General features: G+C 38.3%; 1 protein-coding gene across 3 annotated transcripts in view; it reads right to left on the bottom strand.

Moving 5' to 3' along the window:
* SH3BGRL (SH3 domain binding glutamate rich protein like) overlaps window positions 1-24,872 on the bottom strand; it is a 207,039-nt gene that overhangs the window by 21,298 nt on the left and 160,869 nt on the right. Inside the window, exon 4 of one of the 3 annotated variants that reach the window (XM_071213115.1) lies at window positions 19,295-19,366. The exons of the other annotated variants lie outside the window; for them this stretch is intronic. Coding sequence (XP_071069216.1) covers window positions 19,307-19,366 — 60 coding nt within the window. The 3' untranslated portion in view covers window positions 19,295-19,306. The remainder of the gene's footprint in view (window positions 1-19,294; window positions 19,367-24,872) is intronic. 3 annotated transcript variants of the gene reach the window in all.

Below are 24,872 nucleotides of genomic sequence, written 5' to 3'. Positions count from 1 at the left end.
CTTTGCAGTAATCGTTCATATAGTCTATAGCTCTTGGTGACCCATTTTATTACTTTTTTATCAAAGTTTATCACTCATACATGAACATCCATATATAATTAGCGCATAGTGCAAGTTGGGAACTTACAAAACAAATACACATACCACCATACAGGGCTCCAATAGCATTACCCTAACATCAACACATTGCACGGTAGTGAAAAAATGTTGCAAACTATGAAAGACCATTGTCAAAATATTACTACTAACTATGGCCATTGTCTTATATTTGGTGTATTCTCCCCAACCCACCTAGTCAATGACCCCTTGTATTAGTATTACATATTTGCTATATAGTTCATGACAGAATGTTCTCATATTTGTTCTGTTAAACACAGTCCATCTTTCAATACAGAATTCATTGTGGTATACAGTCCCATGCTTTGTAGAATCCATTGAAAGTGTATACTCAGTGGGCTCTCATATTCATCAGAGTTGTGTTGTCTTTACCTCAGTCAATTTTAGGATGTATTCACTACCACAAAAGGAAAAATCCCATACACTTTGTAGCAGTTTGTTATTATTGTTGAATTCCAAAAAGATATATTGGATTATGTTTGTAAAATGATTTTTCCTTCTGGACATATTAGGTTATATTGGATTCAGAGGTATACTTGATTAAGTAATCAGGTAAACCTCTTTTGCTAGTAGGGCATTGAGTCCCTACTCCTTGGTGGCAAAGGACAGAGTTGAAGGGTTCTTAATGTTAGAGTTTTGATGTTGGAGTTTGATGCTGAAGCCTTATGCTGGAGCCCCTACTCCTTGGTGGCAAAGGACAGAGTTGAAGGGTTCTTAATGTTGGAGTTTTGATGTTGGAATTTGATGCTGAAGCCTTATGCTGGAGCCCCAGGAATTAAATTCACAGAGGAAAGAGAAGCAAGACCCTGGAAGGGAGGAACCCAGGAAGCCTGAACCCTTCTAGACGTCAGCAGCCATCTTGCTCCAACACGTGAAAATAGACTCTGGTGAGGGAACTAACTTATGCTTTATGGTCCTGTATCTGTAAGCTTCTATACCAAATAAATACCCTTTATAAAAACCAACCAATTTCTGATATTTTGCAACAGCACCCCTTTTGCTGACTAAAACACACTCTTATACTGATCCTATTTTGCCCCTTAGAATTGTTTAATTATCTTCTTTTCCACTGCTGCAAAAATATTATAATATTATTGTTAACTATAATCCATAAGTTACATTACTTGTAACTTTCCAATATAGTTAACATTTTATAAAATAAGAATATTCTTAAACTATTAACTACAATCTTCATCTTTCTGCTCTAGTCCCAATTTCAGCTGTACAGTATCAGGCAAAATGGCTCATCTCTTCCTGGGACCTCAGCTATTTGGGCATTCTTTTGGTCACATGGCAGGACAAAAAACAACACAGGTTCCTCTTCCTGTTGTGTGTCTCCATGTGTCTCCATGTGTCTGCTCTTTTTCTAGTTACAGTAGGTGTTCAGTTAAGTCTTTGATTTTAGCTCTGTTTTTAGCGTAAGGGTTTATGGCTATAAATTTCCCTCTCAGCACTGCATTCACTCTATTTGTTAGATTTTGGTATTTTCTGTTCTCTTTTTCATTCATCTTGAGATATTTATTGATTTATTTTGCCATTTCTTCTTTGACCCACTGATTGTTTAAGATTGTGTTGTTTATTCTCCTTATATTTGTGAGTTTTCCTTTCTCATCTTTTTAAATTTATTGAGACTTGTTTTGTCGCACATAATACGGTCTATCCTGGAGAAAGATACATGAGCACTTGAGAAGAAAGCATAGTCTGCTGTTTTGGGGTGCAATGTTCTATATATGTCTGTGAGGTCTATTTCATTTATCATATTATTAGACCTCTCTGTTTCCTTATTGATCTTTGTCCAGTTGTTCTATCCAAAGATGAGAGTGTTGTTTTTAACACTCCTACTAACATTGTAGAGACATATATTTCTTTCTTCAGTTTTACAAGTGTGTGCCTCATGTGTTTTGGGGCTACCTGGTTAGGTATATAAATATTTATTATTGTTATTTATTCTTGGTGAATTGCCCATTTTATTAGTATATAACACTCATTTGTATTAGTATTATATAATGGCATTTGTTACAGATTATGAAATAATACCATCTGATTATTACCAGGTTCATAGCATAAATTTGGCACACATTTTCCATATTCACCATTATCGACACAGTACATCTATGGCATAGATGCAAGAATATTACACTATTGCTGTTAAACCACAGTTCACAGGTCACTCCAGTTTTATTTTTTCCATGCTTCTCCACATTCCCACCACCCTGCAATAGTGATGTACATTTGCTCAAGTTCACAAAGGACACTCTTGCATCTGTACCATCATCCACGATTCTCATCCACCTCTAGGTTTACTGTGATTTACAGTCCCTACATTTTTCTCTAGCATTCTGTCAACTGGCATTTACATCCCTAGACTACCATTTTCAGCCACATCTTCATTTATAAATCAGCTGTTACTCACTATAATGTGTTACCATCAACTCTGTACATTTCCACACTTTTACAGTAAAGCTAATTAAAACTTCTACATACATTAAACATCAGTAGTCCATCTCAGGCCTCCTCTTATCTCTTTTAGGAATCCACCACCTACCATCAGTGCTTGAAAATATTTTCCTACATTTTCTTCTAGAAGCTTTATGCTTCTTGCTTTTATATTTAGGCTTTTGATTCATTTAGAATTAACTTTTGAGCAAGGTGTGAGATAGGGGTCCTCTTTCCTTCTTTTGGCTATGGATATCCAATTCTTTCAGGACCATTTGTTGAATGGACTGTTCTACCTGAGCTGGTGGCTTTGACAGGCTAGTCAAAAATCACTTGACCACAGATGTGAGGGTCTGTTTCTGAAACATCAACTTGGTTCCATTGGTCTATATGTCAGTCTTTATGCCAAGATCACACTGTTTTTAGAACTGTAGCTAAGTAATATGATTTAAAGTCCAGAAATGAGAGTCCCACAACTTCACTTTTCCTTTTTAAGATGTTTCTGGATATTCAGGACCTCTTACTCTTCCAAATAAATTTGATAATCATGTTTTGCATTTATACAAAAATGCTGGTACAAATTTAATCAGGATTACACTGAATCTGTATATCAATTTGAGTAGGATTGACATTTTAATAATATAGAGTCTTGCAATCTGTGAGCATGGAATATTCTTCCAACATTTTAGCTTTTTTAATTTCTTTTATCAATGACTTGTAATTTTCTGAATACAAGTGCTTTGCATTGTTGGTTAAGTTTATTCCAGAATATTTTTATTTTATCTGTCATATTTTATTTTCACCACTCTTTTACTTTTATTGATATAATCTTCATTTCTAGACTCTCTTCTAGGCCTCTCTCTCCTGTCTTTTCTTTTCAGGCTACAGCACACCCTTTAGTATTTCCTGCAAAGCCAGTCTCTTGGTTACAAACTCTCAGTTTCTGTTTATCTGTGAACATTCTAAACTCACCCTCATTTTTGAAATACAATCTTGCCAGATATAAGATTCATGGTTAGGAGTTTTTCTCTTGCAGTATTTTAATATATCACACCACTGTCTTCTTGCCTCCATGGATTCTGGTGAGAAATCAGCACTTAATCTTATTGGGTATCCCTCATAAGTTATTCATTGCTTTTCTCTTGCAGCACTCAGAATTCTCTCTTTGTCTTTGTCTTTTGACATTTTGATTAGTATTTGTATTGGAGTTGGTGTATTTGGATTTATTTTTTCAGATGGGAGTATGTTGTGTTTCTTGGACATGGACATCTATGCCCTTCAATAGGGTTGAGAAATTGTGTACCATTATTTTTCAAATATTCTTTCTGCCCCTTTGACCTTCTCTTCTTCTTCTGGAACACCAATTACATGTATGTTTGCACATCTCCTGCTTTTATTAGTTCCCTGTGACCTTGTTCAATTTTTTTCATTCTTTTCTTCATCTGTTCTTTTGTATGTTCACTTTCAGAGGTCATTTCTTCAAAGTCATCAATCCTTTCTTCTGCCTTCTCTAATCTGATATGATTCCACTATATTTTAAATTTCATTTATTGGACCTTTTATTTCCATAAGATCTGCTATTTTTCTATGTGTGCTTTGAAATTCTTCTTTGTGCTCATCCAATGCCTTTTTTTTCTATTTTTTAAAATGTTACATTAAAAAACACGAGGCCCCCATATATCCCCACTCCCCTCACCCCACTCCTCACACATCAACTACTTTCATCATTCTGGGACATCCACTGCATTTGGTGAATACATTTTGGAGCACGGCTGCACCACATGGATAATGGTTTACATTGTAATTTACACTCTCCCCCAGTCCACTCAATGGGCTATGGCAGGACATACAATGTCCAGCATTTGTCCCTGCAGTAACACCCAGGACAACTCCAAGTCCTGAAAATGCTCCCATATCATATCTCTTCTTCCTTTCCCTACCCTCAGAAGCTACCGTGGCCACTTTCTCCATATCAGTGCTACAATTTCTTCCATTACTAATCATAATTGTTCCATAGTAGAATATCATTAAGTCCACTCTAATCCATACTCTATTCCTCTATCCTGTGGACCCTGGGATGGTTATGACCATTCCACCTCTATATTAACAGGGGGCTTAGATTCCACATGGATGATGGATGCAATTCTCCTGCTTGCAGTTGTAGGCACTCTTGGCTCCCTGGTGTTCTCTGCCCCACCCCCCATTGTCTACTCTCTGTGTCCATTTGCTTTGTGTTCTTCTGTGTCCACTTGTATTCTCATCAGGCAGCACTGGAGATCTGTGCCTCTTTTTGTTGTGTCATCTTGCTGCATCAGCTTTCCATGTGTGTGGTACCACTGCTGAGCATGCTGTGGTTTTGCGAGGGGCAGCTCTCCTTGCACAGGGACTACTCCTTGCGCACGGGGCACACTTATATGTGGGAATCCCCGCGTAGGCCAGCACTCCTTGCATGCAGCAGCTCTGTGTGTGGGCCATTTACCACACAAGCCAGGACGCCCTGAGCATCAAACACTTGAACCTCCTATATGGTAGGCAGATGCTCTGTTGAGCCACACCCACTTCCCACCAAGGTCTTAATATCCTTAATCTCTTTAGCCATCTCATTGAATTTATTAAAGAGATTTGTTTTAACATCTACAATTAGTTGTCCCAACTCCTTTATGTCAGGTGGAGGTTTATCTTCCTGCTTTAACAGGGCCATATGTTCCTGGTTCTTGGTGTGGATTGTAATTTTTTGTTGGTGTCTTGGCATCTGGCTTACTATTTATTCTAGTGCAGTTTTTCTTTCTCATTCAGAGCTTCCTGCCCTTTCTCCCTTTCTGATTGTGTAGAAGGAGGCATGCGTATAGTTGATGCTATAAGCTGTGGAGGCTCAAGCTCCCCTCATTGTCCCAGGGACCAATGAAGCTTCTCCCAACTTTCTCCTTTGCCATGCTACAGCTGTGTAGGATAATCCAATTCAGGCAGGCCTAGAATGTAGTTACCCAGAGAGACTAATGAAGTTTGAGACCTCTTTCTCCCCTGTCTGGGGCAGGGCTGGGGCTGCAGTTATGGGTAGCATCTATGTAGTGTGGGTCCAAGATGACCAAAGTTGCCCCAGTAGACTTCTGATTATTCGGTCTGTGCCAGTAAAATGTAAATGCACTTACCAGATAGGCTGGTGCAGGGTCTGCCAGCTTTCTCCTTGCTAGAGTTGGGGCTGAAGGCTGGCTAGGACTGCAGGCCAATATGTGTGAAAGGAATCAGTCTCTACCATCATTGTGATTTTCAGTCTGTGTGGCTTCCCCTCATGCTGGAAACAGAGTCCAAATGGTAGCTACCAGTCTCTTTCCAACTTGGACAGGTTCGAACATTAGCTGTTCTTAGGGTTATACGTTAGCCAGCCAAGTTTTCTAATCAGTAGCTGAAGTTGTTGGTCAACTGTCCCTTCCTCCCATTTTTGGGAAATGAAGTCTCCAACTTCAGCCTCAGATTAGGTCCTGAGGTGGCTTGCACCAACAGAATAGGATGATCACCAGGTACTGCAGCATGGCCTGTATTTTCCCAGAAAGGCTGGTGCAAGTCCCTGCAGCTTTCTCTCTGCCAGAAGTGGGGCTGGGGCTCATGCTGGAGCTGCAATATGCTCTGGATGGAAAGAAGCCAGTCCCTACCAGGACTGTGATTTTGAGTCCACCCTGCTTTCCCTTGTGCCAGGAGCAGCATTAAGATGGTGGCTACCAGCCTCTTTCTGTCTTGGACAGGTTCAAACTTTAGCTACTCTTAGGATTATACTTTAGCCCGCTGGATTTACTAAGCAGTATCTGAAGTTGGTGCCCAGCTTTCTCACCATTTTTAGGAAGTGGAGCTTTCAATTCCAGTCACGGAAGCTACTGAGGTGGCTTGTGCCTTGAGTGGAGGATGGGCACTGGCCTTCAGGGCATGGAGTGCTCTACTTATGAATCTTCTCTGTAGTTGGGCAGTATAACAGTTTGATATGGTTATGAATTTCAAAAATAGATATTGGACTATGTTTGTAATCTGGTCTGTACCTGGGCATGATTAAGCTATGATTAGGGCATTGAGTCCCAACCCCTTGGTGGGTGTGGATTCACAGATAAAACACATGGCAAAGGACAGAGTTGAGGGTTAATGTTAGAGTTTTGATGTTAGAGTTTGATACTGAAGTCTTAAGCTAGAGCCCCAGGAAGTAAGCCCACAGAGGAAAGAGATGAAAGGAACCTTGAACCCAGAGAGAAGCAAGACCCTGGAAAGGAGGAACCCAGGAAGCCCGAACCCTCATAGCCTTTGGCAGCCATCTTGCTTCAACATGTGAAAATAGACTTTGGTGAGGGAAGTAACTTATACATTATGGCCTGATATCTGTAAGCTCCTACCCCAAATAAATACCCTTTATAAAAACCAACCAATTTCTGGTATTTTACATCAGCACCCCTTTGGCTGACTAATACAGGCAGTCTCCTGCTTCCATTATTTCAAGAATGTTGCAGGATGCTCTTCTGGTCTCATGGAGCCCACAAACAGATTCTTTAGATTGCTCTGGGTGATTACTAACTCACCTGTACTAGGATCTGACTCTAGGAGCTCCTTACTCTGCCACAATCTTGTTGGTTCTTTAAAGTCTATTTTGTCTGATATTAGTATTGCTCCCTCAGCTCCTCTTTGTTAACTATTTGCATGTAATACCTTTTTCCAACCTCTCATTTTTAACCTGGTTGTGTCCTTACTTCTGAGGTAGGTTTCTTATAGACAACATGTAGATGGCTGACATTTTTAATCCATTCTGCCAGACTGTGTCTTTTCATTGTGGAATTTAATCCATTAACATTTAATGCTATTATTGTAAAGGCATTACTTATTCCATCCATTATATGTTTTGACTTTCCATGGCTATCTTACTATTATCTGTCCTTCTACCCTTTATGTTGCCATTATTAATAATTTTCATTTATAAACTCTTCTCCAGGCCTCTCTCTCCTGTCTTTTCCATTCACATTGCAGTGCTCCCTGTAGCACTTCCTTTAAATCTGGTGTTTTGTTGACATCTGTAACATTTGTTTATCTGTGAAGACTTTAAACTCACCCTCAGTTTTGAAGGACAATTTGGCCAGATAAAGAATTCTTGATTGGCAGGTTTTTGTTGTTTTTTTCAGATCCTTAAATATGTCATAACATTGCCTTCCCAACCCGATGGTTTCTGATAAGAAATTGGTACTTAGTCTTATTGAGTGCCATTTGTAAAGAATTGTTTTTCTCTTGCTGCTTTCAGCATCTTTTTATCTATGTCATTTGACTTTCTGAATAGTAGGTGTCTTAGAGTAGGTGTACTCAGATTTATTCTGTTTGGGGTGAATTGTTCTTCTTGGATATTGATATTTATGTCTTTCATAGGGGCTAGGGAGTTTTTGGCTATTATTTCCTCGAATATTTTTTCTGCTCCTTTTCCATTCTCTTTTCCTTTCAGGACACTTACAATGCAAATGTTCATGCATTTCATTTTGTCATTCCATATCCTGAAACCCTGTTCCATTTTTCCCTTTCTTTTCTTTTTCTGTTCTCCTATCTTTTCAAATTCACATGGATTGTCTACCAACTAACTTATTCTGTTCTCTGCGAATACAAATCCACTATTATATGCCTCCAATATATTTTAATGGAAAAACTAAAATATATGTTAAAATATTTTTTAAACAGAAAAAAATATTAGAAGAAAACAAAACCTCTGGTAGATAGTGGTATCAGAATCTTATGTGAGAAAATAATATTCAGATTATGAACGTATAAGAAATTGTACATCATGTTGGATCTGTATGATGTAGAACTGAATACAATACACATAGCATGAGAAATGGATATTGCACACATATAATAATTTGCCTCAATAACTAAAAAGCAACATTCTTATGTTATTCAAAAAATTTAAATTTTGAGATTCTTTCTCCAGAAAAATATTTGATTTGGACATTAATTTGCATTAATAATGTGCTCATCAATATATTGGTTGGGTTAAGGTATAAGAAGAAAATATTTCTCTAACTTCTGGCTCACAATTGCATTAATTTTACCTTTGTTGTCAGTCAAGTCACATGAAATGTTTAAATAAATCCTGGAGGCTGGCATTATTAAGGGAAATTATTGTGTGTGTGCAATATCCAATATATTTTTAATCTCTCCCATTGTGTCTTTCATTCCAATGTTATTTTTCTTTGCAAACTTCCAAATTATTCCTGATGTTCAACCAGTGTCTTCTTAATATCCTTAATTTCTTTAGCCATCTAAGTCACTCTATTAAGGAGACTTGTTTGGATATCTATGATTAGTTGTTCAAATATTGTGTTTTCATCTGAAGGTTTAATTTGTTCCTTTGGCTGAGTCGTATGTTCCTGTTCTGTAGTATGACTTATATATTATTTGCTGGTGTACTGACATCTCCTTTTTTACGTGTTTATTCTTTCCTCGGTTTTATATCTTTAGCCTATGGCTTTCATATTTGTTAGGTTTTTGTTAAAAATTCTGTTCTACCTCTGTGAATGATAGTCTGTTCTGTTTGGTTTTTATTTGCTTCTGTATATTTTAATATTCCTTTCATCTTCTCTCACTGCTATTTCCTGGGGAGATAATTTTGGTAGAAGTGCTCCCTTGGACACAACTTTCCCAGCTCTGGTTTCCCAGGCTTAAAAGGCTCCTGAGACATGAACAGTGTGTTCATTGATTCCAAAGTGTTCTAGAGAAGAGACCCAAAAACCCTCAAATCTTATCTTTGATGTCTCCCTCAATCTAGGCTTTCCTAAAGTACCCAGAAGGTAATATGCTTTATATAGTTGTTCCCTGTTGCCTTAAGGTTATTCTGTGCCTTTAATTCCCAGTTAACTTTGCTCCTAGTGGGGGCATGTTTGAGGCTGAGGTTGTCAGTCTACAAGGGATGAAACTGTTACACAGTTCCCAGCCCCTCAGATATGAGTTCTCTGATCAAACTGCCATCCCATGCTGGGCACTCCTCAAGGTAGGAAAGGTGACTCTGCCTGCACTGTCTTGAGAGAGAGGGATCAGAAGGCTCTTGGTTCCACAAGATCATGCAATGATAGATATAGGACATGTTAAATTACAGCAAAAATGTATAAAAGTCTATAGACAAAGATGTAAACCATAATGTAAAACTTCAGAAAATTGTACAGTCTAAAATATAAACCACATTGTAAACTGAAATGGAACCATGTTTGATAGCTATGTTTCAATAACTGTACATCAGCTACAGCAAATAGAACATGAACATGTAAAAAGGTCATTGCTGGGTAAGGGGGAAAGGGGTTAGATATGGAAAACTTTTAGTTCTGATGGTTTTCTCTTTTTTTCTCCATTTAATTTATTTCTGCTATAATCTTTATTGTTATCTAATTTTCATTAGTGTGAGATATGAATACAATTTACCATTTTCCTTTCCCCATTTTTTCATTAATAAGACCTTGATTATGTCATTTCACTTATCTATGTACATCTGTGTATCTTTCTGAACACAAGAGAAACAACTGAGTTAGCAGTTAGAACTGGATGAGATAATAGTACTCGAGGAAGAACTTTTTAGGGGAAATATTTCCATAATTAGTTGAGCTGCCTTTTTCTCTTCTTTTTTCTTTTGTGAATTTGAAATAAAGTTGTTAATAAAAATAAAAATAAATTTACTTTTGTAATTCTTTTTATTCTTTATAATAGTAAATTGTAATAAATGTCTTATTATCACCTTTAAATAAGTAGTCATTATTTGTAGAATCATGAGTTACCTAATCAGCCAGTGAGCTCTATAAACACCTTCTATAACTTCATTTGCTTTAAGTCAGATAATCTCTTTTCCCATTCTAATTCTGCTACTCAATTATTTTGTAGCCTTGGGAAAATTATTAAACTATCTGAACATGAATTTCCTCTTCAGTAAAATAGTAATAAGGAAACTCATAAGGATGATATGAAGACAAAATGAGATGCATGTGAATTATATCAGGCTTTCATCATTCTTTCCTTGTTTTTCCCCTCTTTTCTTTTTTCTAGTAACTAAGACTAATACCACAGCTCAGTGTTATTAACATACAGTCTCTCTTAGAGCTGCAGTAAGAATAGGATGAGTTTAGTGGAATAGGATTGCTTCAAATCTCCAGGCAGAGGCAGCCTTCAAGTATTCTGTCTTAAAACAGGGCTGTTCAACAGAAAACTAGTGAGAACATTTTCAAATCAGCATTGCGCATTCCCTCAACACATTAGTCAACACAGCTTTTCTGGAGGGGTTGTTTTCCCCTTAACACAAATATCACTGCCTTATTTTTTAATTAAAAATATGCTATTTTATTTCATAACTCAAAATCATCACATCCACTGCAAAGTAAGATATGTCAGTGCTAAGAAACGCTCCTTTGTATTGATAGAATAGAGTAAATAATAGTAAAATTTACTATTTTTTACTATTGTTTACAAATAGTAAATTTGTAAACCTTGTTTTAAGCACATATAAAATACAGAAGAAGATAAAATTGTTTTCCATGGAAGGATCCCTTGCTTAATGGCTATAATGGTCATAGGGCTCTTTTGTCCTCCAGTGCAACAGTTTTCAATAATATAAGTAGTATACTAATGGCTTGAAAATGGAGAATAGGGGAAAAGAGGTATATTGGCTACAGTTACTTTCAGTTTCTTTTTTGTTCTATGCTCAGATTTTTTAGTGTAATTAGAATACTAAAAGGCAGGGCAAGATGGCAACTGAGAAAGTGCACCTCATAATCTGTCCTGCAAAGAAGCAGCTGAGTAGGGTTGGAGTCCTGCTGGACTGGGCTGTTTTGGGTGTTTGCAGGGCAGGAGGTGTCTGGATGTCGATTTGGTGGGATGGTGATAGAGGAGATCATTGCAAGAGGTAGAATTTTGGGTGTCTTGCACAGAGGTCAGAGGTTCTGGGGAGGACCGTTCCCCCAGGGGCTGGTGGCCTGGCTGCAGTGATTCCTGAAGGCTTTGTTGTGCTGGGGTGCTCCCAAACTCTGAGCAGGCTGTTTGGGGGGCTTGCAGGGTGAGAGGTGTCTGGATGTTGATTTGGTGAGACAGTGATAGAGGAGATTCTTGTGAGAGGTGGAATTTTGGGTTTCTGACACTGGAGGTCACAAGTTGTGGATGAAGCCCCTCCCCCTAGGGCTGGCGGCAATCCCTGGGATCTTTGCTGTGCTGGGGTGTTCCCAAAACCTCAGCGGGCTGTTTCGGGGGCTTGCAGGGTAGAAGGTGTCTGGAGGTTGATTTGGTGAGACAGTGACAGAAGAGATTCTTGTGAGAGGTGAAATTTTGTATTTCTGACACGGAGGTCAGAAATTGTGGGTGGGACCCCTCCCCCTAGGGCTGGTGGCCCAGCTGCTGTGATCCCTGAAGGCTCTGTTCTGCTGCGGTGTTCCCAGGCCCTGTGTTAACCAGTTCCATGGTTACCAGGTCTGTGTCCCCTAAACCCTGGTGACACACGCTCCAGAGACTCACACACCTTGAGTCTGCAATATCATGGACTTCCCATCCCCGAAACCACTGTGCCCTGAGATCCATCTCAGGTCCTTGAACACCCTAACCCTCTGCGTTTTGTGTTGTTTTTTTTTTCTCTATTTGAACTTGGAGAAGTGTACCAGCTGACTTGGGGAGAGTCTGGGAAGAAAGGAAAGGCAAATCCGCTGAGAAAGCCCAGTTTACATAAACGTCCTGTGATAGGAAACTTGGTCTGGGAGAAGGTGGAGTCAGAAAATTAATCAAACATCCCCTAGCACACCTAAGGGGGAGGAACTGTAGGGGGTGCAACCCAAGCTTCCAATAGCATATTTGCGGTTTCTGGTGAGGTGTAGGTGCTCTCATACTGGAAATAAAGAGACATAGTCTTCTGTGTTGAGTTTGATCAACAATGACCTACTTGAATCTCTTACCGGACCTTTCAGGCAGCTTTCCTGCTGCCCTGGGAGAGAAAGAAGTAAGGAAGGGAGAAACGGGAAAGGTCAGATCCCTAAGCGTATTATTTAACTGCAAAGAGGATTCCTAGCATAAAATGTTGGTTCTTTTTTTTTTTTCCTGGTTGCTAATATTGCATTGTCTCCTGGTCTTTTCTCCCATTTTATCCCCCAAGGACCTTTTTCATTTTAGTTTTTTTTTCTCTTTTTCTTTCTCTTGCAAGCCTACTCCCCTTTTCATTGCCCCCTTTTCCTCTTCTCTTTTCTTTTCTTTTCTCCCTTTTTCTTCTTTTTATTTTATTTTGTTTATATAACAGGTGCTGCAGGAAACACTTCACATTTGCTGTGTTTCCTCATCCTCCATTTCCTCTTTTCTGTGTGTATTGATTTTGGCCATATACACTATCCCCTTTTCCACACATCTTTCTATCCTCCATCATCTACTGTATCTCTTACATTCCACCTCCCTTTCTTTGGTGCCCAAATTGTCTGACTTTTTATTTCTAATACCTTTGTTCTATTTTCTTCTTTTCTCCATTCTTGATATTATTGTCTTTCTTTTCTCTTTCCCTCTCTCAGGGAAACACTGGCCTTTTAATTCATACTATATTTCTCCCCATATTCACTTGACTGTCTCATTAAACATAATTGACTTACTGCTATAACTCCACACAATTACATGAGTCTAATATCCATTCTCCTATATCTCACATTGTTGCTCTGTTAACATTTATTACCAATACTACTTTATACATTTTCTTTTCTTACTCATTTTGCTTTCCCTGGTCCTAATATTTTCTTTCAAAGAGAACTTAGCCAGCAACAAGAAAACAGAGTAACAAGAACAAAGTGACAAAGAGAAGACGTTGCATACAAACAAAAACTAATTAATCCCCAAGACTAGACAAAGAAGCTAAGGAACTAATTAAACCTGTCAAGATAAAAGGATGACTAGACAGCAAAAAAAACTACAAACCAAACAAAAAATCAGGAAAACATAGCCGAATCCAATGAACAAACTAAAAACCAGGAAGGGTAGCAGAACATCGGACAAGTAATTAAAGATCTCAAAACATATATTAGAGACCAACTTAATGAAGAAAAGGAAGAGATTAACAGCATGAAGAAAACACTTGGAGAGAATACAGAAGAAATTGCAGTCATACAAAAAAGATAACAGATATCATGGTGATAAACACCACAGTTCAAGAAATCAAAAATACACTCTCGGCAAATAGCAGATTAGAAGACACAGAGTAGAGATTTAGTGATGTGGAAGACAGTACATCTCAAATCAAACAGATAATAGAACTGATAGATAAAAAGATAGAAAAAATCAAGCTGGGACTTAGGGACCTGAATGACAATGCAAAATGCACAAACATATATATTATAGGCATCCCAGAATGAGAGGAGAAGGGAAAGGGTTCAGAAGGGGTGTTGGAGGAAATAATGGGTAAAAACTTCCCAAATCCACTGATGGAGATGGATGTACATGTCCAGGAAGCACAAGGCACCCAAAACACCATAAATCCCAACATGCCCACCCCAGGACATATACTTGTCAAATTATCCAATGCTCAAGGCAAAGAGAAAATTCTAAAAGCAGCAAGAGAAAAGAGAACCATCACATACAAAGGAGGCTCCATAAGATTAAGTGCTGATTTCTCATCTGAAACCATGGAGGCAAGAAGGCAGTGGTATGATACAGTCAAGGTACTAAAAGAAAAAAAATTCCAACAAGAATACTCTACCCAGCTAAGGTAGCATTCAAAAATGATGTAGAGTTCAAAATATTCACAGTAAACAGAAATTAAGAGTATACCAACAAGAACCCTGCCCTTCAAGAAATACTAAAGGGAGTTCTGCAGGAAGAGAGAAAAAAACAGGAGAGGCAGAGTTGGAGGAGAGTGTATGAGCAACAAAAAAGACAAAATGAGAAGGAAAACAAACAAACAAAATATGACAAGCACAAGTCCAAACAAAATATAGATAACATAAATAATTCCTTGAAAATAATAACACTGAATGTCAATGGATTAAACTCACTTGTCAGAAGATTCAGACAGGAAGATTGGATAAAGAAATAAGACCCATCAATATGCTGTCTACAAGAAACACATCTTAGACCCAGGGATTCAAGGAGGTTGAAAGTGAATGGTTGGAAAAAAATCTTACAAGCAAACAATAACCAAAAAAAGGCAGGACAAGCTATAATAATTTCAGAGAAAATATACTTTAAGTGTGAAACAATTGTGAGAGAGAAAGAAGGATACTACATATTAGTGAAAGGGATAATCTCTCAAGAAGAACGAAAAATTATAAATATTTATGCTCTTAACAAGGGCGCCTTCAAATATGTGAGGTAAACCCTGGAAAAACTAAGTGAAAGAATAGGTGACCCTACAATTATAGTGGGAAACTTTTATACACCACGATCCACTTTGACAGAACATCTCAAAAGAGAATCAATAAAGAAACAAAAACTTTGAATGGGATATTACAGGAGCTGGATCTAATAGATATATACAGATCATTACATCAGAATACAGCAGGATATACATTTCTCTCAAGTGCACATGGATCATTCTCCAAGATAGACCATATGCAAGGCAACAAAATAATATCTTTTACCACAATGGAGTGAAGCTGGAAATCTGCAAGGGCCAGAGGCCCAGATTTCACAACAAGATATGGAAATAAAACAGCACAATCTTAGAAAAACAGTGGGTCAAAGAAGAAATCTCAAAAAAAATTAATAACTACTTTGAAACTAATGAAAATGATAAGACAACATACCAAAATTTATGGGATGCAGCAAAAGCAGTACTGAGAGGGAAATTTATAGCCATAAATTTATATATCAAAAAAGAAGAAAGAGCAAAAATTGAAGAACTAACTGCACATTTGGAGGAATTAGAAAAAAAAACAACAAAATAACCCCACAAGAAGAAGAAAGAAAGAAATAACCAAGATAAGGACCAATAAAATTAACAAACCCTTAGTATGACTAACAAAGAAAAACAGAGAGAAGATGCAAATACACAAAAAAAGAAATGAGAAAAGAGATATCACCACTGAGTACAAAGAAATAAAGACTATCATAAGAGGATATTTTGAAAAACTATATTCCAATAAAAATGACAATGCAGAGGAAATGGACAAATTCTTAGAAACACATAAGCAGATTATATTGATGAAAGAAGAAATTGGCCATCTCAATACACCAATCACAGGTAAAGAGATAAAATCAGTCATTAAAAACCTCCCAAATAAGAAGAGCCACTCCAGGCAGCTTCAAAGGTGAATTCTATAAAACATTCCGGAAAGAACTGACACCAATATTGCTAAAACTCTTCAAAAAAATAGACACAAAAGGAACATTACCTAACTCATTCTATGATGTCAACATTTCCCTAGTACCAAAGCCAAAGAAAGACACCACAAGAAAGGAAAATTACAGACCAATTTCTCTAATGATCCTAGATGGAAAAATCCTCAACAAAATACTTGCTAACCATATTCAGCAACACTTGAAATGAATTATACACCATCAACAAGTGGGATTCATTCTTGTATGCAAAGATGGTTCAACGTAAGAAAATCAATCAATGTAGACACACCATATAAACACATTGAAGGAAAAAAAATCACATGATGATATGTGATATACAGAAAAAGCATTTGACAAAATACAGCACACTTTTTTGATAAAAACACTGCAGAAGTTTGGAATACAAGGAAACATTGTGAACATGATAAAGAGTATATTTGAAAAACCCACAGCCAACATCGTTTACAAAGGCGAAATCCTAAAATTTTCCCTCTAAGATCAGGAACAAAGGGCCCACTGGGAGGAATGTGGGAGAGTGTGGGCTATGAAGTGGACCATTGACCATGAGGTGCAGTGGTGCTCAGAGAAGTATTCACCAAATGCAATGAATGTCTCATGATGATGGAGGAGATAGTTGTTATGGGGGGAGGAGTGGGATGAGGGGGGTGGGGGGCATATGGGGACTTCATATTTCTTGAATATAATATTTTAAAAATTAAGAAAAAAAATTTAAAAAAAAGATCAGGAACAAGTCAAGGATGACCTCTATCACCTCCTCTATTTAACATAGTCTTAGAAGTACTTGCTCGAGCACTGAGGCAAGAACCAGATATAAAAGGTATTCAAATTGGAGAGGAAGCCAAAATTTCATTATTTGGAGATGATATGATCCTATATAGAAAACCTGAGAGGTCTACAACAAAGCTTCTAGAACTCATAAATGAGTTTACTAAAGTCTCATGTTATAAGATCAATGAGCAAAAATCAGGAGCATTTCTGTACACCAATAATGAGTAAGCTCAGGAGGAAATTAAGAAACAAACACCATTTAAAATAGTGAATAAAAAAATCAAATACCCAGGAATAAATTTAACTAAAGATATAAAAAATATATACACAGAGAACTACACAACACTGTTCAATGAAATTAAAGAAGACCTAAATAAATGAAAGTATATTCCCTATACATGGATAGGAAGACTAAATATTATTCAGATATCTTTCCTACCAAAACTCATCTACACATTCAGTGCAATCCCAATAAAAATAAACACAGCCTTCTCTAAGGAACTAATAAAAAACTAGCTATGAAATTTAGTTGGAAAGGAAAGAGGCCCTGAAGAGCCAAAGACATATTGAAAAAGAAAAGTGAAATTGGAGGAATCACACTAAATGACTGCAAAACATACTACAAAGCTACAGTAGTGAAAACAACATGGTATTGGCACAAGGAGAGACACACAGACCAATGGAAGCGAATTGAGAGTTCCGATATAGATCCTCATATATATAGTAATATAATATTCGAAAAAGACACCAAACCCTCTCAACTGAGAGAGAATGGCCTATTTAACAAATGGTGCCTGGAGAACTGGATATCCATATGTAAAAGAATGAAAGGATTACAATCTCACACCTTATACAAAAATCAACTCAAGATGGATCAAAGACCTAAAGATAAGAGCCAAGACCATAAAGACTTTGGAAAGAATCTACAAGATCTTGTAATAGGAAATGGCTTCATGAATGTCACACCAAAAGCATGACTCGCAAAAGAACAAGCAGATAAAGGGGACTTCCTCAAAAACAAAGCCTTCTGCACCTCAAAGGAGTTTGTCAAGAAAGTGAAAAGAGAGCTTACCCAATGGGAGAAAATATTTGGTAACCATATATCTGATAGGAGACTTATAACCTGCATATATAAAGAACTCCTATATCTTGAAAATAAAAGGACAAACAACCCATTTAAAAAATGGGAAAAAGATTCAAGCAGACACTACTCCAAAGAAGACATACAAATGTGTAAAAAGCACATGAAAAAATTCTCCAAATCTCTAGCTATCATGGAAATGCAAACCAAAACTACAATGAGATGCCATCTTACTCCCATAAGATTGGCAGCTATGAAAAAAACAAACAAACAGAAGTCTACAAATGCTGGAGAGGATGTGGATGTATGGGAACACTCATCCACTGCTCTTTGGAATGCAGAAGGATCCAGCCATTCTGGAGGACAGTTTGGCGGTTTCTCAAAAAACTACCTATAGATTTGCAATATGACCTGGCAATTCCACTGCTGAGTATATACCCAGTAGAACTGAAAACAAGGACACAAACAGATATATGCACACAAATGTTCATAGCAGCAGTGTTCACTATTGCCAAAAGTTGGAATCAACCCAAATGCCCATCAAGGCATGAATGGATAAATAAAATGTGGTATATACATACAATGGAATATTACTCAGCTTTAAGAACGAATACACTACAAATACATGATAACATGGATGAATCTTGAGAACCTTATGTCGAGTGAAGCAACCCAGGCATTGAAGGACAAATACTACATGACCTCAATGATATGAAATAAGTAAACCAAGCTGCCTCAGAGAGCTGGAGACTGGATGATAGGCTTAAAGGAAATTGGGAGGTAGAGGAAGGATGTAAGCTGACACTTACATGGGTAAAATCTATGATAAGCTGGAGGAAAGTATTTGTACAAGGAAGGGGTAAAACGGGGGCATATGGTTAACTTTGGGTGGGGCGTTGCAGGCTTGAGGGGTACTAGGGATGGGAGGATGTGTAATATTGCACAAGAAATTGGGGGGAGGGTGGGGCAACATATGAACATAGGAGATTCTCAGGTGTTGGTTGAGAATATAATGCTGAGAAAACCTTTTCAAAATATAATTAGGAAAGTTACCTGTTTAAGATACTTAAAGGGGATAATCTGATGTAGGACGGACTCCTAGGGAATATCTGAATGCTCATTTTGCCAGAGTGGGTTATACCATTGGGTAGAGACCCATATATTGAGTGAAGGTAGACCCACATCCTGGGGAGGACTAATATCATCAAATAGAGGAAACTGTATCTCTTAAGAGAAATGGTGGCTCCCAGGGCATTAGAGCATTAGGGCAGTTGAGCAAGTCAAGCCCTCAACACTGTTGCAAGTATCTCTGAACATGGCTACTCAAGAAATGAACATTGACTGTCACTGTGGGCCCCCAGGGGAGGGGGAAATAGACATTGAATAGATGGAACCAACGTAACTGTGAGGGCAATAGATGTGTTTCACAAGAGTACACAAGGATAGATATAAAACATGTGATATTACACCAAAAACATATGGGGGGCGACAAACTAATAATGTAAACTATAATGTAAAACATAGGATAACTAAAAACTTAGAAAACTGTATAGCCTAAAGTATAAACCACAAAGTAAACACAAATGTTACCTTGTTTGAAAGCTATTGTCTCAATATCTGTACATCAGTTTCAGTAAACATGATATGAATAAAAGAGTATCGCTGTGGAAGGGAAAAGATTTTATATTAGATATGTGGGAGTACTGAATATTGTAAAAATGAATTAATGTGATCTATGGCTCTTGTGAAGTGAAGCTCAATAATTAGGAAAAAAGAAAAGAAAAAGATAGGATGTAGAATTTTTCCAAATCAATATGTATTCTATATCTAACCTTTAAACTCATTGCTATATTCCATTTTACTAGTAAGGGAACCTGACATTATACTGGGCTTCACTTTTCAGGAAGTTTTGGATCACAGAGTGTTTCAACAATGGCAGCGGAGGAATACTGGTATGGGATGTTATTGACAGGGGACATATGGTTGACAGGGAGTTATACAGGGCATGTGTCCAGGGTGCATGGAAATGTTTGGATATACTCATAGTGGAAACAATTAAAAACAACAGCTGGGGGGTACTGGGTTCCTGGTGGGGGGGGGCTCAGTCCTGGTCCCTAGGGGAGAAGCGGCAGTCCCCTGGGTGCAATGGCAAGGACCAGAAAGGAATGAGGGTCCAACAGTGACCCCCTGATACTAATGACTATGCTTGTGAGCCTATACACCTGAAATAAGAACAAGGCCTAGAGCAGCACTGTGCCTAGGAGTTCCTTCCTGACAGCCTCCGTGTTACTCAAATGTGGTCAGTCTGGAAGCCAAACTCAGCATGTAAATGCACTGCCTTCCCCCCCGCGTGGGACATGACACCTAGGGATGAGTCTCCCTGGCACCAAGGGATCAATATCAAGTATGTATGTAACTAGAAAATGACCTTGAATTAAAGGTTCAACGCGGACCAGCAGAATATCCCTGTCTACATATAAGAACAGGAGTTAAAAATGGTGTTTGACCTAAAGTAAGGGGGAAATGGAAAGGAAAAATGAGTTTATATGGCTGTGAGTCTCTAAAAAAGAGTCTGGAGGTTGTCAGAAGGATTGCCCTTATGCACACCTGAGCAGAGTCTCAGAGACAGATAAAGTAGATATAACCCCAGGTTTTGGTTCTTTTGAGAACTAAAGAGACCCACAGGTTTTATGGCCATGGCAGATGGGAGTTCACTGCCATGTCAGTTGGCCCTTCTTTCGAGTTGGTGTTTCTGCGTGATGGAGCTGGACTCAGATAAGATCTCTTTTCCCAAGCCTTTCCTGTTACTTTACTGGAATTGTAGTTGGTGCTGGGGTTTAAGATATATCTAGGGGATCTGAATCTCTGGACTGACAATGTGATAGCCAGGCCCTATGCCTCAACAGACTTCAGCTCCTACACTCTGAATTATTGGACTTACCCCACTCAGCTAACATGGAGTTGAAGAATGCCAACCACCACACCATGGAACCTAGAGTGCCTACAACTGAAAGCAGGAGGATTGCATCCAGTATCCATGTGGAATCTAAGCCCCTTCTTGACATAGATGTGGAGTGGACACAGCTAAGCCGGGGTCCACAGGAAGGAGGAATACAGTAAGGATTAGAGTGGACTTAATGATATCCTATTCATGAACTATTGTGGTTAGTAATCAAGAAAATGTGGCATTGGTGTGGAAAAAGTGGCCATGGTGGCTGCTGGGTGTGGGGCATGGGAGGAAGAGATGAGATGTGGAGGCATTTTCGGGACTTGGAATTGTCCTGGGTGGTGCTCCAGGTACAATTGCCGGACACTGTATGTCCTCCCATGGCCCACTGGATGGAACGTGGGAGAGTGTTGGCTATGGTGTGGACCACAGGCCATGGGGTGCAGTGATGCCCAGAGATGTACTCACCAGATGCAATGGATGTTTCATGATGATGGGGGAGAGTGTGACTGTGGGGGGAGTGGTGGGGTGGGGGCGGTGGGGGTGAATGAGGACCTAATATTTTTTTAATGTATTATTTTAAAAAAAAATGAACAAACTGAGTAGAATTTGGAAAAAAATAAAAAATATATATAATAAGGATGGTTCCCTGGTTAAGATGCTTACAGGGGATAATCTGACACAGGACAGGCTCCTAGGGAGTATGTGCATGCTCATTTTGCCATACTGGGTTATATCACTGGAAAGAGATCCATGTAATATGAGTAAAGGTACACCACATCCTGGGGAGGACTGAAGTTCTCAAATAGAGGGAAATGTATCTCTCGGGAGAAATGGTGGCTTCCAGTGCATTAGGGCAGTTGAGCATGTCAAACCCTCAGCAATGTTGCAGGTATCTCTGAACATGGCCCTTTAAGTAATGAAGATTGACTGTCACTATGGGCCCTAAGGGGAGGGGGCAAGATGTGTTGAATAGATGGAATCAATGTAACCATGTGGGCAATAGAAGTGTTCCACAAGATTACGCAAGGATGGATATGACGTGTTAAATTACACCAAAAATATATAGGGGCTGAAAGGCTAAAATGTAAATCATAATCTAAAATATAAGATAACTAAAAATTTAAAAAATTGTATAGTCTAAAACATAAACCACAATGAAAACCCAAATGTTAACGTGTTTGAAAGCAATTGTCTCAATATCTGTACATCAGTTTCAGTAAATACAGTATGAATATGTAAAAAGATTATTGCTGTGCAAGGGAAAGGGATTTTTATTGGATATGTGGGAGTATTGTATATTGTATATATGAATTACCGTGATCTAAAACTTTTGTGAAGATAAGCTTAAAATTTAGGAAAGAAAAAAAGACGTAGACACTGAAGAAAAGACGGAAGTAGTTGCCTTGGCAATTTGCATACAGGTCCTCATTTCTTGCAGTGATAGATGGCAAAGCATCAAAAACAATGCTTTTTAATGTTTTAATTTTTTGATACCCCAATTTATTTTTACCTTAATTTTTCTAAATTAATATGTATTCTATATTTAACCTTTAAAATCATCACTATATTCCATTTTACTGTAAATGGATATTGGGCTTCACTTTTGAAGAAGTTTGGATCACAGACAGGTTCAATAATGATGGGAGGAATACTGGTGTGGGATGTTATTGACAGGGGACACATGATTGGCATGTAGTTCTACAGGGCATATATCCAGGGTAAATAAAAATGTTTGGATATTTTCACAGTGGTTACAATTAAAAACACCTGAAGGAGTGCTGTGTTCCCAGCCAGGGGAGCTCTATCACAGTCCCTAAAGGAACAGCAACAATCCCCCAAGTTCAATGACAAAGACGAAAAAAGAAGGAAGGTCCAACAATGAGCCCTTGATATTAATGACTATGCTTGTGAGCCAGTACACCTGAAATAAGAACAAGGCCTAGAACTGCAGGGACAATTTCCAGACATTGTATGTCCTCCCATGGCCCACTGGGTGGACTGTGGAAGAGTGTGGGCTATGGTGTCGACCACTGACCATGAGGTGCAGCGGTGCTCAGAGATGTATTCACCAAATGCACCAAATGTTTCATGATGATGGAGGAAGTTGTTTTTATGGGAGGAGGAGTTGGGTGAGTGGGGTGGAGGGTATATGGGGACCTCATATTTTTTGAATGTAACATTAAAATATAAAGACAAAAAATATTAATTAAGGTATAAAAACAATTCTGTAGCTCATTTTAACATTATTTCAAAAACTATCATTTTTAATGACAGCACAGGAGTTCATTTAGTGAATGAGCTATTTTTATTGATCCTACAGTTGGACATTTAACTTGTTTCCAAAGTTTCAGAGTTTGTTTTGCTTTTCTCTTTTTTGTTTCTGGGGTTATACATAATAATTCGATTCATGATTTTATTTGTAGAGCTCATTCAGTGGATTAATTAATTTGGATGAACCTATTAGACTTTTAAATGTTTCCAAAGATTTAATATTATAAATGACCTTTTGAGTCATTCTTATTATCCATAAAGCTTTTTCCATATGTAGGATTATTTTCTTTAGTCTAAAGTGAAATTACTGGGTCAAAAAGTATATTCATTCTTGTGATTCTTTGTATATATTTGCCATTCTGGTTTTCAAAAAGGAGTATCAAATTATACTACCCCCAGTAATATATGAGAGCATCTGTTTCGATGTACCCTGCTCATCACTGGGTATTCTCATTTTGTTGTATCTTTGTTAATTTCATAGATGATAATAATACCTCTTGTTATCATATTTCTTTTATCAGTGTATTTTTCCAATGTTGCTTGACTAGCTATAGCTGTATTTCTTTTTGTGTACTAATTGCTCAGCCAATGTTTTCTTTTTTTTTTAAACTATAGCACAGTGCAGGTGTACTTCACTTTATTGTGCTTTGCAGATACTGCCTTTTTTTTCCTTCCTATCCCCCTCCCCTGCCCTGCTGTTTTTGCTATCTGTGTCCATTCATTGTGTGATCTTCTTTATCTGTTTCTTTTTTTGTCTTCTCTTCTCATTTTTCTCTTCTAGGATGCACTGGGATTCAATCCTGGGGACCTTTGTTGTGGAGAGAGGTTCCAGGTCAATTGCACCACCCCAGTTCCTGGTTTCTGCTGCACTTCACCTTGACTCTCCCCTTCGTCTCTCTTTTATTGTGTCATCATTTTGCTGCAAGACTCACTTGTGTGGGCACTGGTTTACCCCATGGGCCCTCAATTCACCACACAGGTACTGGTTTCCCATGCAGGTACTGGCTCACCATGCAAGCACATGGCCTGCCACATTGGGCACTCATGCAGGCACTTGGCTTGTCACGTGGGCACCCACATGGGCACTCAGCTTGCCACGTGGGCACATGTATCACCGCATGGGCACTTGGTTCACCATGCAGGCACATGGCTTACCACACGCCACTGGCTCATGGCGCAGGCATGCTTTCTCTTCTCCTTTTTCACCAGGAGGCCCCAGGAATTGAACCCAGGTCCTCCCACATGTTAGGCAGAGGCCTTATCACTTGAGTCACCTCTGCCTCCCCCTTTATTTTTTTGGAGTTACCGGGGCTGGGGATTGAACCCAGGACCTTGTAAATTGTAAGCTGGCACTCAGCCATTGAGTGACATTGGCTCCCCTCAATGTTTTACTGAAGGTTAATTGTATTATTATATTAAAGAGAAAAAAACACTGAAAGTTGAGCTGAGACACAGAAATCTCATCATTCTGATATCAAATTTATCAATTTTAGTCTTAGAAAACCTATTGCAAGAACTACATTCAAAATTTTCCTAACACTAATCTACTTTTTATTTCCATTGTTACCTACAGACCTCTTTTTGTTATCCCAATCTTTCAGCTCCCTCTGGACCAATCCTTGATATCCACTATTTCTACTTTCAGGATTAAACCATGATAGCAAATATTTTATAACAAAGCTTACTAGCTCCACTATGGGCTCATTAATTCTAACCTTTGGTTGGGCCCTCCTTCTTGCTCAGCTGTGCCTCCATTCATTATCCCTGATTGTTTAGCCTCTTCTCATCAAGGAAATCTTTTTAATTCTTCTCAAGGTTCTAATGTCTTAACTTGCCCTCACTCCTAGCAGATGACCCTTCTTTCTACTAAAAATGAAGGTGAACATTTTACAATGTGAATTTCCCTAACTTCCCCATACATTAAAATGTCTTCTTTCATCATTCTGT

This window comes from Dasypus novemcinctus, chromosome X (assembly GCF_030445035.2).
Source record: "Dasypus novemcinctus isolate mDasNov1 chromosome X, mDasNov1.1.hap2, whole genome shotgun sequence".
NCBI lineage: Eukaryota > Metazoa > Chordata > Mammalia > Cingulata > Dasypodidae > Dasypus > Dasypus novemcinctus.
Note: the sequence above shows the minus strand (reverse complement) of the source record. Positions and strands in the feature narration are given on the sequence as shown.